At 32.7% G+C, this 16,277-nt stretch overlaps 2 protein-coding genes across 3 annotated transcripts; both read right to left on the bottom strand.

Annotated features, from left to right (window-relative positions):
* Window positions 1–352: 352 nt before the first annotated feature.
* LOC25500444 (uncharacterized) lies at window positions 353–1,458 on the bottom strand. Of its 2 annotated transcripts, none has more exons than XM_024772561.2 (4): window positions 1,297–1,458; window positions 1,033–1,123; window positions 816–940; window positions 353–737 (listed from the first exon to the last, which is right to left on the bottom strand). In XM_024772561.2, the coding sequence occupies exons 2-4, from the start codon at window positions 1,106–1,108 to the stop codon at window positions 531–533; spliced, it is 408 nt and encodes a 135-aa protein (XP_024628329.1). In that variant the 5' UTR covers window positions 1,109–1,123; window positions 1,297–1,458; the 3' UTR covers window positions 353–530. The 2 variants fall into 2 exon arrangements, with proteins under 2 accessions (XP_024628329.1, XP_013444318.2); XM_013588864.3 differs by having other exon boundaries at window positions 1,227–1,398.
* A 6,158-nt stretch (window positions 1,459–7,616) lies between these two features.
* LOC25500443 (beta-galactosidase 1) lies at window positions 7,617–14,079 on the bottom strand. Its single transcript, XM_013588863.3, has 19 exons — window positions 13,680–14,079; window positions 13,429–13,524; window positions 13,222–13,334; window positions 13,029–13,095; window positions 12,805–12,897; window positions 12,518–12,661; window positions 11,686–11,774; window positions 11,473–11,578; window positions 11,294–11,381; window positions 11,063–11,181; window positions 10,803–10,967; window positions 10,530–10,708; window positions 10,325–10,434; window positions 9,945–10,054; window positions 9,721–9,831; window positions 9,525–9,635; window positions 9,143–9,348; window positions 8,714–9,050; window positions 7,617–8,225 (listed from the first exon to the last, which is right to left on the bottom strand). Exons 1-19 carry the CDS (start codon window positions 13,839–13,841, stop codon window positions 8,115–8,117), a joined length of 2,517 nt encoding a protein of 838 aa, XP_013444317.1. The 5' UTR covers window positions 13,842–14,079; the 3' UTR covers window positions 7,617–8,114.
* Between the last annotated feature and the right edge of the window lie 2,198 nt (window positions 14,080–16,277).

Here is a 16,277-nt window from a genome sequence, read left to right as displayed (position 1 = left end):
TAATGTATTGAGAAAAAAGGAAACATTGATGGAACATAAAGAATGATGTTTTTCATGTGTCTAATTAGTGTTTGTCTATAACACCCTATCCACTATAAAAAAGAAACCATCCTAGAAAAAGAAGTAAAAATACCTTTTGAGAGGCATGGTATGATTTGTGAGCATTGACAGCTTCCAACGCGGTAATTTTCACAAGATCCTAGTGGAGTGCCAAAGCTAGCAAATTTGATTGATGATATTTTTTGTCCAATACCACATGACAGATGTGTTTTTGGACTCACAGGTATCTTAACTTTATTTATAATAATGATAATAAAAATAATAATAATAATGAAGTAGTAGATTAGAATAATTGAATGCAAATGATGATAAAGTAGTTTATATTAGATAAAATTAAGAATAAGAAACATGCAGAAAGTAGAGTGATTATTATACATCCATGATAGAGAGAATGTAATTCTGTAACCAAAAACATAATATATAACATAAGAAGCCACTAACTAACTAACACACATGATTCCAACCTATAATTAAAAGTTAAATGGTATCTTCATCTTGCTTCTCTTGTTTTTCTTCATCTTCCTCTTGGTGGTCTCATTCTTCTTCCGACTTGATGGTCCCATATGAGTAGCCGCAGCCTCCAACTGTTGTTTTGCCGCCCATAAAACCTTGTTCTTCTCATAACCCTCTAGCATTGAAGCACAAATAGCATCCACATCTAAACGGGGACCCTTCATCTGCGGGTTTAGAGATTGATATAAGAAACAAATTAAATATGTGAAACATTGTTGAGAGTTGAGAAAAACTAAACTTGCCTTACGAACTATGGTGTGGTCACAAAAGGTAGTATACTTGGGAGAAAAACACTTTGGGCGCTTCATAGCAACTTGTTTTTTGTTTTTGTTTTTCTTTTTTGAACTGCACTTGTTAGTAACTCCTCCTGTGATGTGAGTCAGTTTTAGATTCACAATTTTAAACGAAAGCACTGTGAATTAGAATTTAAAGTTTGTTTGATTGATTAAAAGATTATACCAATCTGCGGTGCTTCAGAGATTGAGGACAGACATTCGGATGCTGCTTCTGCCACCGTTCCTTTCAATTCCAACATATAGATAGACCACAACTGATGATATGAAAACAATACAAAAAAATCTAATTAAAATTTGAGAACAGATTCAAGAATTAGAAAAACAACAAAATTAGTGTAATCGAGGGTCGAAGATTACATGAAACACACAATTTCACTAAATTCTGAAGCAACACAGAATTGATTGAATTGAAAAGGAAAGAAAAGACCTAATGATTGAATAGCGGCAACCCTTGTGAGCACAATCTAAATCGAGCAAATTGTGTTACCTGGACTACAAGTTTCATTGCATCTCTTTTCTTTAAATATACTATATTGGATAATGAACACTTTATGGATCCTTGTTTTGGTTCTTTTTCTATTTCCTTCTATCCATTCATAATCACCAAAAATTAATTGTATCCATAAATCTTCAAACAACAACAACAGATAACTTGAATTAAATTCTGCAGAAACCTTCAAAATTTTACATTAAACCACACAACAACAACAACCCATTAAACCACACACCAATTGCATTTTTTCTTTCGAGCAACACATTTTTTCTAGCAAATTTCAGACGCCCAGTTTTTCAAAATATGCTAATTTGAAACATTGCAACGTTCTTCCAGCCATAAAAAATCCTATCATATTCCTAGGTTTGTTTGATCTAAGCTTATGTTCTAGTCCACATTGACGAAATTAAAATTGGAATTAGAAGAAGAAGATTTGGGTTTTGGGTTTCTTCTCAACATCCTTCATATATATTTTTCTTCATTGAAGTTTTTTTCCTTCCTTTGTTTAATTATGTTTTGTCCCTAATATGGAATTGAAAGAAGGGGGAGAATTGAGGATTAAGAAAGAATATGTTTAAAACAAAGAGTTTAAAAGAAGAGTTTAATAAGAGGAAATGGAAAATGAGATTTTGATTAAAGAATTTGAATGTTTAATTTATGTTTTCTGGGTTTGATGAAGATTGATAAATGTTGATGAAGGTGAGATTGAAGATGATGAAGATAGGAAGGAAGAAGATGAAGAAACGAAATCAAAGTTTTTAATTTAAAGTTTTGCTAACTCGTGTTTTTGAATTTCATCAGTTTTCGTTTTTGGATTTAGTCCCTATAGCCTTGCCACTGGAATGACACATAAGCCTCACTTGCCACGTCACACATCGCCATGTCAGCTGCCGTCATACACATAAGCGTTTTTGTAACAGATGCTGACGGCAGGGACCAAAAGCAAAATGTTTATAAATTACAGGGTCTGTTTTAGAACAAAAAAAGATACAAAGACGAAAACAAAAAACACGCGAACTTACGGTGACGATTTACATATTTAAGTCTTTCATTTATTATAACAACAGTATACAAAATAGTAACATCCATAACCATAATCAAAACTGGTTTTTCTTAGATTTTGGTATAACTTCTCGCATCTGTTAATCCTTTCTTCAATAATATCTCATTAGTTTTTTGTTTGTCTTCACAAATTCTCACTTGCTTAACACTAAGTACTTTATTTCTTTCTTTTAGATAAAAAGGTCCTGGATAGACTCACGAAATGGATAAGAGCAGCAGACAACCATTAAGCCAACATCAAGGCAGCAAATGAATTGAAAGGAAAAGTAAACAAAGAATGAGCGTTGTGCAAAGAGAACATCAACTATCCATAAGAAGAGAAAATTACAAGTGACGTAAAGGTCAAAAGGATAATAAACAAGTTCAACCACCGCGCACACCGAAAACAGACAGCCGAGAGTTCAAGGAACTCATGAAGCTGGACCTAGTAGAATTAGACATGTTACACTTGGTTAGCAATGTCAGCCATTACTGATTATTCACATAACATCATTAATTGTACATTTATTACTTTCTATTTTACCTTACAACTGTTCCATTATTTTAGGTTGGAGAAAAGTAGAGAAAGAGGGGCTGCTATCGTCCATGACAGACATAGAGGTTTCCTCATCGTTTACAATGTATGTTACAAGAATTGAATTGCACAAAGTTTTTTTTTTCATTTTTTTTTAATCTTCTTATTTCGTTCTAACTTATATTTGAAAAACACAATAACTTTATGAGAGGGATTATGGTTTCTTGAGGAATGTCCCGAAACAAAGAGATCAAAAAAATAGGAAGAAATTTGGATTATCGACGGAGCTTTGCAACAACGTTTTTGTAATGGAAAAACTGAGATTGGGATATATGGTACATGCAACAGTACTATAAAAGCAGCACATAGTCGGTGTTGGAATGATCATCTTTCACCTTCGAGATATTGCGATGAGAAAAGGGGAAGGGTGGTGGTAATCTTGGCCATTGGTGGAAAGTAGGAATGTGTATTAAGGTTCTGCCATAATTATTTAATATTTATCACTTAATTTGAAATTAATAACACTCAGATGCTCAAAATCTATTCTTTATGGAATTGATTTCTCTTCAAAAACAAGTGCTCAAAAGGATTTCCTCTTTCCTACTATGGTTTACCACAATATTCAACACCATCGACTTTTTGAAATATACTTTGATGAAGTGATTATGAAACAAGCTTTATTCCAAGCTTCTGAAATGCAAAGTGCTAATAAAGAGATTCTCGCGCGCATGGGAAATAGAACGGGATCAACCTGCTCTGATATCGTCAAAGCAAACACAGAACTCATAGAAAATGGAAAAGCTTCATTGATTGATTAACCGAAAAAGATACTGCAATATATACAAGAGTGAACAAGCCTAACTGTCTAACAAACTATGACAGCTTAGCAATAGCTAATGTAACTAACTGTAAGGTAAGTAAAAAACTAGCTGTTAGATAGCTATTGCTCAGCTGTCATAGTTAAATATGTTGTTCTTCTTTGTTTTTGCTTCATTGATTGTTTATGCTATGTAATGTGTTATGAAATTCTAACAAACTAACTATTAAATATGTTTTTGATCTAGTAAATATTTCAATTTTTTTATAGTTCTCCAAAAATTTATTTCGACTTTTGGTTCTCTAAGGCTTTGTTTGCGTATTTAGAGGGGAAAGGAGGGAGGGTTTGAAAGAGAAAAGAAAAAAAAAGGACATTGGGAATGAGGGGTTTTGGAAGACTAATTTTTCTTCAAAATATAAAGAATTCTGCTCTTTACCCAACCAAAATTTCTCGTTCCCAACTGAAATTCCCACAACGCCTCTGCGTGACTCACGCACCCCATGCATGCAACGTGAGTTAACTCAAGCGCCTTTGGACGGTGGCGTAAGTTAAGTCACCCACCTTTGGCTGGTTGCGTGAGTTAACTCACGTAATGTTGGCCGGTGGTCTAACACAAAGAATACATTTTTTGGACGGTGATCAGTAATTGATTTTACACATTTTGTACACCTTTTTACACTTTTTTTGACTGCATTTAGTGTAGTTAAAACCCATGTTACCCTAAACCCCCTGTAAATACCCTTCCAACCTTCACCATTTCTCACACCATCATCTCACATTCTCTCCTCCTCACTCTCCTCCTCTTCCTTCTACAACAACAATGTTGTTTTTTCATCCTTGGTCTTTCATAGAAAGAGACATCTTTGAAAATTTCAAGAGGTTGCTTTGAACTTAAGATGATTAGTGACCAATCTTCTTGGGGTAAAAAGAAGCAAATTTAGTTTTACCCCAAGAATGTTGGTTTTCTTGTGGTTTTCTTCTTACCAAGATTTAGTTTTAGCCCATTCCCCCTTCTCTAATGTAAATGTATCAATTATATTAATAAAATGAGATTTTATGTCTATTATTTTTGTTCCTTTATTTTTGCTTATATTTGCATTTATTTGTGCATTGAATAAATAAATTCGAATAAAGTGAATTTGGATAAAAGTTGCGTATTAAATAAATAAATTCAAGTTGAATAAAAGTTGCGTATTGAATAAATAAATGGCAGATGCTACTCACACTCCAAAAAACACAAGTTACACCCCAGACTGACTAATATACCCTTTAACTAATTGTTCAAAAAAAAAAATACCCTTTAACTAAAATAAAAATTTCAAATTAATCTAAAATCCTTTCATCCATCGCTTAATCACTGAAACCTAACGTAAACCTAATTCACATATTCCTCCTTCCAAACACACACACACACAACACACACACACACACACCGTGTTTTTGAAACTTCCAAACCTAATTCACAGATTGGCTAATCCGTAAATTTAATTTACATTAACCTAATTTCACATATTGCGTGCACAGAGTCTCTCTGAAATCAACTATCTTGGCTAATCCGTAAACTTAATTTACATTAACCTCTTTAATTGTACATTTGTAAACTAAATTTACACTACCCCTCTTATATATATATGTAAACTTAATTTACATTAACCTAAATTGAACATAAGTAAACTGAATTCACACTAACCTCTTATATACATACGTAAACTTAATTTACATTAACCTAAATTAAACATACGTAAATTGAATTTACATTAACGTAGATTGACCATACGTAAACTAAATTTACACTAACTTCTCTGTAAACTGAAATTACACCAACCCTCTTATATAAATACGTAATCTTAATTTACATTAATCTAAATTGAACATAAGTAAACTGAATCGACACTAACATCTTATATACACACGTAAACTTAATTTACATTAACATAAATTAAACATACGTAAATTGAATTTACATTAACGTAGATTGAACATACGTAAACTAAATTTACATTAACCTCTCTGTAAACTGAAATTACACTAACCCTCTTATATAAATATGTAAATTTAATTTACATTAACATTGCGGTTAACACATGCATATCTCATACCAAAACAAACCATAAACAAATAGAAACTCTTAGAAAATGAAATTCATGAATAGATTACCGATCAATGACAAAGATGTTGATTCAGATCTTGGTTGCACATCTATGGTGATTTGTGGATGAAAGGGGGTGAAATTCAGAATGATCATAAAAGATGGGTTTTTAGAAATTTACATGAAGAGGGCAATTTTGGTATTATTGTAAAATTTTAAATAAATTTGGGTGTAACTAGAATTATATGGGATGAGACTAGCAAGAATCTAAATAAATTCGAATAAATGACACATTACATTCTCCCTGGAAGTTGTGTATTTGTGGGCATGCAGGAAAATGATGTATTGAGATTAATGAAATCATGTGAACTCAGAAAAATTAGTTTTTTTTTTTTTTTTTTTAAGGAAAAAATTAGTTTTTTTTCTTCTTTCTTCCATGTGAATATGGCCATTGGACTCTTCCCAATCTGATAAAGTTCATTTGGTAACTAAATTGTGCTTTCTGTTTAATTTTTAATTGTCAATTTAGAATGTTGAATTGTTTAATTGATTTTGATTTTTTGAATTTCGAGGTTTGATGAATTCAGGGATTTTTTGTATAAGGGATTGAGATAGTTTTTTAGTTTTTGGAATTTTGGGGTTTGATGAATCAACAAAAAACATGATATACCGAAGTTTCTAGCTGTTCTTTTGTTAGTTTTTTTTAGGTTAAAGTATTTTTTATGTCTTTGATGTTGTCTGTTGGCAAGGTTGTTACTAACCAACTCACGGTGACTTTAAGATACACAAATTGTTAAATTTGTATACTCATAGACAAGTACATTGACAGCCATAGAGATATCATACTTCAATTCAATGGATATGATTTTGTGATACACTATATACCATATCATACCGATAATTAAGAAAACTGATTTACTTGTATCCTGCAGTAATTATACCTGAATAAAAAAATTCCGTTTAGTTTTTTTTTTTTCTACAAAAATAAATGATATTCATTCATTCAAATTGATAGAGTACATCGATATAATATAAATTCGCTAAAAACAAAAATGATGAATCTGTGAACATGCTCACAACACCCATGCTAATAGCATAAAACGACAAGGTACAAATGGCTACACATATGACTATATTTAAATCTCCGGAATAGCCATGTCTCCGGATCTGCAACGTGGATGACGGCAAAGTTATTGATTGGATCTGCACTAGATCGAAGCTGATCTGACAATCTGAACCGATCAAATACTTGAGAGAAACAAGAAAGACAAACAACGTCGCACGAAGACGACGAACTAACCAACGTCGCACGAAGACGACGAAATCACAAAATAAAAAACGTAACAGAGAGATATGGGAGGTATCATTTCCTCTATTAAATCTATTTTTAATTTTTTTTTTTTTTTTGGGGGGGGGGGGGGGTGTGGTGTGAGGAGGTTAGGAAAATTTCTTGGATTAACTGGGACATTATTTGTTCCAAAAAAGAGAACAGAGGTTTGGGGGTGCGGAGGATAAGGGAGTTTAATTTGGCGTTACGTGTTAAATGGTGTTGGAGGATTATGGTTGAAAATAGGAGTTTGTGGTATAGAGTTTTAGCATCACGATACGGGGAGGTAGGAGGAATAATCGATGAGGAGGGGCGATTTTTCTTCATATCAACCTAAGTTCTATACCATGTAGAAGGAAGACAGCAATTTAATATCTCAACAGCAGAAATATAATTGGTGGAAACCAAGACATGGCAGAATGAAGGAAAAAGAAAGAACAAGGAGTTAAAAGCATAATACCATAACATTACTTAATTTAACATATCTGATCTTATTACATTGGAAAATTTCTTACATAAGGAGGAAAAAGTAACTAAATTGCTTTCTCCATGAATCTACAAGGAAAGACAACAATAGTTTTACAGGAAGCAAGAGACTTCCACGCAAACAAAAACCAATTTGCAGCACATGGACTCCAATTGGTGTCGTCTCAATGTGCATCATCAACCAACTTTTCATCTTCCTTCACCTTTGTATAACAAGTTGAAACACCAATATATATATACACACATAACCACAATCATCACAACAATTCTCTATAGGCTTTTCAACCAGTTGGTGTGTTGTGTTTATCTGCAACTTCACCTTGGTAAAGCCAAATTCAATGCCAGCGGTGATCTTGAAGTGTAGACTTGTATTTGACCCAAAAACCTGTATTGAATTGCATAAGAAAAAATATATTCTGGAGTCTTTGTTCAATTTATTTTCTAAGGTAGAAAATCATCAGGTGCAAATAGCCTCTACTGAGAGTTTCTTCATAACATGTGGACATGGATCACCTCCAAAAATTCCAGGTGACACTGTCACAGTGCACGAACTTTGACCAACACAATTCTGTAACAATAAAGAATGAGTTAGAACAACAACTTTGGTTCTAAAGAAAACAGATATGAAAAACACAAACAGAGAACACACAAGATTGGATCAGTGTCCGGCCAATTGTTCCTACTACGTCTCCAACTGCAGAGTGGTTGCGGTGATTTTCTATTATTCAAACTTAGGTTTACCAATAACAACTTGTGTTTAAATATTATAGTCCGGCTTACAAGCTTAGGGTTACAAATTATTTAGGCTCGAGCGACCTAGCCACTAATCAGTAAACTATGAGTCATACTCAATAGAACGTATTGAGAAAAAAGGGCCATAAATATTGATGGATAGAACATTAAAACTGCATATTTTAACTTCTTAAATCAGGAAGAAAAAAAATATAATAATAATAAAGAGTGATGTTTTTCATGTGTCAAATTAGTGTCTGGCTAGAGCACCCTATCCACAATAAAAAAGAAACCATCCTAGAAAAATAGAACAAATAAAAATACCTTTTGAAAGGCATCATATGACTTGTGAGCGTGACAGCTTCCTTCGCGGTAGTTTCCACAAGACCCGACTGGAGTGCCAAAGCTAGCAAATTTGATTGATGATATTTTTTGTCCAGGACCACATGACAAATGTGCTTTTGGACTCACAGGTATCTTAACTTTACCAGAAGCTTGCATTTGATAACTAACAAGATTTGGCTGCCACTCATAAATATCAGCACAAACACTATCTATATCCCTTCTAACCAAAGACACACCATTTGGATCCCCTCCCAATTCCTCAAACATAACCAACAAATTTCCTGTTGGCTTCAGCCAAGATTTAGGAACATGATACCTGAAAACATTGGTCAGTGATTAGTTCATCTGGTGTTTCTCATCAGCATTAAACAAAACTATTAAATAAGCTATGTATGACATATTTCTTACCATCGTTGAGAAGCCTCGCCGCAGTTGGATCCACACTTTTTCTCATTATAGGTTCCTGCATAATTGCAATAATCACAAGAACCAGATGCTTTATAAGCAGGCCAGTAGCGTCCCAAATTCTGTCCATTTAACCACATTTGACCTTTTCCCATGCTATTCATGTCTAAGGCCAAAGGTGCAACTCCAGCCGGGGCATCAAAAGTTGTCTGTAATAGCATATAATGCATTAACATTTATAAGAATAATAATTAAAGAGTAGATTAAGAGGAATGGATCAATATGATTAAGAGGAATGGATCAATATCAATAGGCACTAAAGCAAAACATAAACATATGCTTTTCTGAAACTTCTGCAGGGTTATTGAGGAATAATGATACTCACTTTGTACCAAGTCAATGGCTGCTTGCGTGAAACTAAATATCCTTGGAGCCAATCAACAGAGGAACTTCCAGTAAGAGAATGAAGACTCAAGGCTTCTCCTTTAAGACCAACCTGAACAAAACATGCATTCAAATGAATCTCAAGCAAACTCAAGCAAAGATGGAAAATGAGATAGCGCGGTGAGTGTTTGAAGTACCTTGTACGACCATTTCTGCCATGTTAAGTCCCTTCTTCCCTCGTTGAGACCATTCAATGAAATTGGACCAAGAACACCGGCGTTCCATGTTTCAAAATGTGGGCCAATATTCTGTATATAAAGACACCAAGTGAATAACATAGACATAGCCATGACATCGACACCGGTTCATAATTTTAGAAACGCGCGTGTGATCACACAAATAGAGGAGGGAGAAAACAAACCGGAAGTCCAACTGCAACACTTAGAAGGGAGATTTTGTTAACACCAGCTCTAAGCTTCACACTCTCACTAAAGGTTAGTTTGGGGAAATCCACACTTCCATATGCAGTTCCTGGTCAAAAGAGGATAAAAAATAGGCTCAATATATTGAAGATGAAATTGAATGGGAGCATTGATTAATAGATCATATCTTGATATATTATTACATGTAACAGTCTGATTCAGTGAATTCTCAAAAGTGTGTGAGTGTGTGTGTGTATATCAACTACTTATTTTCAATATTTCTGAAGCGAGATTGCAATATGTCTGAAGCGAGAATAGTTTTAGTAGTCAAAATAACTGGTGTTGTTGAAATGGTATACGCTGAGGATTTGCTACTGACCTGACAGCTGACCATTGATAAAAACATGCAAAGCATGACCAGCAGATAATACTGTAAGAACAGGATTCTTTCCATTCCTAAAAAATCCTTCATTGGAGTTGATCACAACACTAGCAACAAAAAAGGGAACAAGATAAGTAATCAATAAGAAGAAACCAAAATGAATAAATATATCAACAATGCTGCCAAGTTATATGTGACTCACTCTGTAGAGTACCACAAATAGTCCGACAAATCTCTGGTTGCATTAACCTGTTCCAACAGGCCAGTCACAGTGAAGGAGCTATCATCGGTAGTGGTTGTCTCTTCATTAAATGCTTGCCAAGAGAGCCCCCCATGAATAGGAACGCGGCTCATCTTCATTTGTGCGCTCTGCGAACCAACCTATACAAAGATTTCGAAACTTAAAAATCATCATTGTTGCTGAAATATGCTACTTGGTCAATGAAAATGAAAGTTTGTTCTATTTTTTCCTCACCCTTGCAGTGTTATAAACAGTGTGCTTGCAGTTAGGAAGAATGCTTATAGACCAAGGAGGTAAGTTGTAATGCTGGTTCCCAAATGACACTGTTGCATAAGATCGTGGATTGTAGTTTGCAAGGAATGCAGCACAAGCTCCAGATTTTGATTTAAAGACATGAGCCTGTACATCAGCCACGAAAGGTAAATATTTCTTCCAATTACACAGAAATCTAGATAGTAATTCAAAAATTTACAATAACTCAATTTGAGATGTACCTCTTGATAGTTTCCAAGACGAGTTACAGTAGGATCTGCAGAAACTAAAGCAGGTTCGCAGAGTTTAATTGCTCTGTGTAAATCCTTTAAATGACCCCACTTTGGTTGCCTTAGAAGCCCTGCGTAGCGAAAATAATAATATAATACAATGCATGGAATAAAGAAGAAAAAAGCTTGGTTTTCACTTAATATATGTAGATATAGATAGATGTTTGAATGTTGAGCACATACCGTATTCATCAAGAGGTGCATCATAATCATAGCTTGTGGCAATAAAAGGACCACCAGCGGTTCTTCCAAAATTTGTTCCACCATGATACTGAAAAGAACAAAACAAAAGAGCTTAGTTGAATTAAAAAAACAGTGAATCTATACACGGACACTCTGGAATCAACGAATATTGAAGTTACCATGTAATAATTGATAAAGGATCCTCCTTTCTGTATAAACCTTGCAATTGAAAATGCCAAGTCTTCAGCAGGTCTATGAGGAACTGGAGTTCCAAAGCCGGTAAACCTACAAGGTTAACAAAGGAAAAAAAGCAATGATTTTTTTTCTTTTTCCTTAAGAAAAATAAGTACCACTACCAGGGCACTAAATATGAGTTACAAATTTATTTATACCAGCCAGTCCAAGCTTCTGTCCACATCTTTGGTTTGTAAGCCTTATTTGGAGAGAAATAATCACAATAGAAACCATTACAAGTATTAATCTGCAAAATTTTACACTGGAATTAGAAGCTGGAAAATGACATTGACTCAAAGTCGACACAACATTATCTGGAAAAATTGGATTTACATGCAAAAATACAATATTTCTTCAGCATATATAAATATGTTTATCTCTCCTTTGCTAAAAAAAACAGGAAATTGACTAGTGTCAAATTTTGAATTTTAACCACATGCATGTAGGGTAATGATTTCATTAAAGTTGTGATGCTGAAAAACTAGACATGATGATGAGAATGGAATTGAAAGATTTTAAAGGACTAAACAAGTGAAAATATCAGTCATGCATGCACAAGGAGGAATAATATTAATTTTTCAAACTCTTTTCATTTACATCTCCTTTTACGGACCCGGATTGCCTGCTGTAAAGATATCACCCAGTTCAACCGGCAATCAATCTCGGTCATTGATTAGAGATCGGACCATTCAAATTACACCGTCAGTAAATTAATTGTAAACGATATCAAACATTGATTCGAGATCGGACGGTCCAGATATGTAACACAATGATACAGTTACAGTAGGAAGTCCATTTCCCTCCTTTAACACCCCTTTTCCCTTTCAATCTCTCTTTTACTTTCTTATCATCACATCATTTCTTTTTTATTTTCTCTTCCCTTTCTATCATTTTCTTAGTTACACCTCTCACACTCAACATTTACAATCTACAAGTTTAAAAAAGGTAAAAATATTTTTCTGTAAAAGGTTACATGTCAGTTTAACTTACAACAGGATCAGGAGCATCATCTTGTTTGCACATGACCCATGGAACCCCAGTATTAAGTCCTACAGCCATATGTGCTGCCCACTGAGTATAGGCTTTAGCAGGAGCACCAAGTTCATACTCCATTGGTCCATATTCATTTTCAATCTGTGCATAAACAATGGTACCAAAAGGCAATATATTCATTATATATCTCCATTTTTTCTTCAACTAGTAAAGTAACTAGATTAACATTGTTATTTAATACCGCCAAGAAAATACAAAGAAAGTAACAAGATTAACATCTTTACCTGAGATAGAATTATTGGACCACCCTGAGACTCATACAACCTTTCAGCTTTCATTATATTCACAATCTTGGTAGTAAATCTTTGCATTTGAATCTTCACCAAACAAAAACATTAAACAAAAGTCAAATTAAGTTATTGGGAGGGTAAAGTAACAACATCAAATTAATATATTTTTTCTATTTATAGAGTGATTCTTAAAGATATTATTGTAACAGTTATATTACCTTAAATGGTCCATTGTCTGTTCTGAAGCTGATACCTGGAATGTACTTGAGCCAAACAGGGAAACCTCTACAAAAATGAATAAGGTAAAACTCTTAACAAAAATCAATAAGGTAAAACTGTTAACAAAAATTTCAAGTAACCATAATTTTTGTTTAAGTAAAAAAAGAAATTAATATTAAACTATTTTATTACCCAAAATTCCATTCAGCACAAGCATAAGGACCAACTCTCAAGTGAACATAGAGGCCTGCTTGATGCACCAACTTTATGAACTTCACCAAATCATAGTTCCCCTCAAAATAATACTTCAATAATAAAAAACACAAAAAAAAAAAAAAAAAATGATTAGTTCAAATTACACTACAAGCAAAACAAACATTGTTTAATGTTCATTCTTACTTTGCCAGGTGAAGGTTCATGTCCATTCCAGAAAACATAGGTTTGAATCACATCCAATCCTCCTTCTTTAGCCTTCTGGATAAGATCTGGCCACATCTAAAACAACAACAAAAACAACCTTAAATTCAGTAATCCAAACAAAACAAACAAACAAAAAAACATCTTTTTTTCACAAAGGCTGAAACTTGAAACAACCCATTTGATAAAAACACAAAATAAAAACAACCCAGAAACACATTTGATGAAAATACCTCAGGAGTACTTCTAGGGTAATGAATAGACCCAGAAAGAAGTATTCTTCTTTGTCCATTAATGGTGATAGCTTTATGATCATATGATACAGAAGCTTCACCATAACCAATCAATGAACTTGCAAGTATGAACAATAGCAACACATTGAGCTTGAAGGCCATGATAGTGTAAAGAAAAAGTGGTTTTTTTTACACTTTATTCTATGCTTCAATGTATAGAGAGAGAGAAAAAAACATAAATGTTGTGTTGTGTGTTTCTTCAACTTTTGTTCTGTTTTTCAAACAATGTTTTTTTCTTCTTCTTTTTGTATTGAAAAGTGTGAAAGGAAGAAGAAAAAGTTTTTAGAGAGAGAGAGTTTGTTTTTTTGTGTGTGTTTTGGGAATTAATGAAAAATGTAGTGTTTGAATTAATCTTTGTTGTGGCAAAAAGGAAGTGGTTTGCAGGTGCATTTATAAACATTCAAAAATGTGAGGAGTGGAGGGTGTAAGTGTTGTTGGATAGAGCGAAATTTAGTAGGACCAACTTTTTCAGACAATTTTGGGACCCACTTTTTGTCCTTTCACCCTCCAATAAAATTCCTTTTTCATTTATTTTGACTTAACCTCATCTCTCTCTATGTGTTCATTTCTTTTTTATAATATTTTTTTATTGTATTTCAATAATCTAATATTATCCGTCGAGTTAGTCCTTATATGCACAATCATAATTTAAATTATTTGGACATACAACAATAAAAGAAATTAAAAGATAAATAAGTTAGTAAGATCAGAACCATTTTTTGTTTAAAAAAAATATCTCTTTCAACGTGTCCAAATTTTTCTAATTTAAGTTTGTTCTTAAACAAGTACTACCTCCGTCTCTAAATATAGGAATTTTTTGTAAAAATTATGCAAATTAAAAAAGTTGGTTGTAGTATTAAATTTATATATAATTATTATTGTTTTTACAATTTTATCTTTAAGAGAGAGTTAATTTATATTTTCAACATAATACTCCCTCCGTTCCAAATTGTATGTCGCTTTAGGGAAAAATATTTGTCCTAAATTATATGTCGCTTTACAATACCAATGCAATTTTAATGTTATTTTTCCTATTATAATCTTAACTATTTATTACTCTCTCTTCTTCCAATTCTTTCATTTATCTTTCCCATATTATTTATTAAGGACAATTTTGTAAAACAACTTATAATATTTATTTTCCACACAATATTAATTGCATTTCTTAATATATGTGAAATGCCTAAAACGCCATACAATTTAGGACGGAGGGAGTATTTATTATTGATTGAAGAAAATGATGCAAAATAAATAAAGGTATGTTGGTAAAAAAATAATTAATGTATTTGAAAAGGATCTTATAAAAAGGGACAATTTTTTTTCGCAAAAGAGTATTATAATCAGGGACGGAGATAATACTCTCTTTGTCTTAAGTAAATCATTTGATTATTACACAAATGTTAAAAAAAAAAATGTAAGAGTAAAAGAGAACATTTATTGTAAGCCGATGGAGTATTCCTCTTCGTCATATTCCATCATATCCTTTATTGTTGTTCCCTTTCTATATGTAATGTAATGAAATCAGACACTCTAGTTTTAAAATTACTAATAACATAATTTGTGTATTTCCTAAAAAGAAAAACATAATTTGTGTGATAAAAAATTATCGATTAACGATTTTTCATATTTTTTATGTGTTGATATAAAATTTAATTAATTATTTTGTTCATAACAACTTAACAGCGACTGAATATTTGAGCTTGGTAAAGGTGTGTTTGGTTTGATTGCTGAAAACGCGTTTTTTGTGATATTTTTAAAGCCAAACGAGAAGGGACAAAGCTTCATTCCCATTGCATGCATTGCTTGCCATCATAAGTCATACCAACCATAATAAAAAATAAATAAACTTTTTATGACCAAAAAAAATGGTGTATGTGTGAGAAGCTAATCGGCGTTGCATCATAAAATTAAAAGGCTAATCGGGATGGTAGCAAAAAAAATAAATACTCATATGTTAAGTGTATAGTCAAGTTCGTATTGAATTTGGCAAAATCATTTTGTTAGATCAAACATAAACTGTCATCGTGAGCTTAATTCAGTTGGTTGAAACAATGCATAAAATATACAAGGTTTAAGATTCAAACTTCAGCCATTATAGAAAAAAAGATCAAACATAAACTAAACATGTTTCTCAAAACTACGATGAATTTTCATGTTGACGTGAAAGCTTGCATCATTGACAAATCACGGTGAAAAAGCCAATGGAACCTGTAAATGTGTAAAAGAAGTAGAAAATGCAAAACCAAACAATTACTAAGCCAACATTTTTTTTTTTTTGAGATTTTCGTTCATATTTTCATCTTTCATTACAATGATGTCATAATTGAACCAAAGATCAAACTGTGGTATTAATCAAAATAACAATGGTATTTTGATTATTTTTTGAAATCAATTCCAAGATAACTAATGTCATCATGATAAAAATATTTTGATTCGTCAATTAGTGATCATTGTTTTCTAACAAATTTAGCATTATAGTCCTATAAGAAAGAGTATATGAAGCAACCTTTCTATTTCATAAATAGAAAAAAGGGATTA

The sequence above is a fragment of the Medicago truncatula genome, chromosome 8 (assembly GCF_003473485.1).
Source record: "Medicago truncatula cultivar Jemalong A17 chromosome 8, MtrunA17r5.0-ANR, whole genome shotgun sequence".
NCBI classification, from domain to species: Eukaryota; Viridiplantae; Streptophyta; class Magnoliopsida; order Fabales; family Fabaceae; genus Medicago; species Medicago truncatula.
The sequence above is the reverse complement of the archived record's forward strand: the minus strand, read 5'-3'. Positions and strand labels throughout refer to the sequence as shown.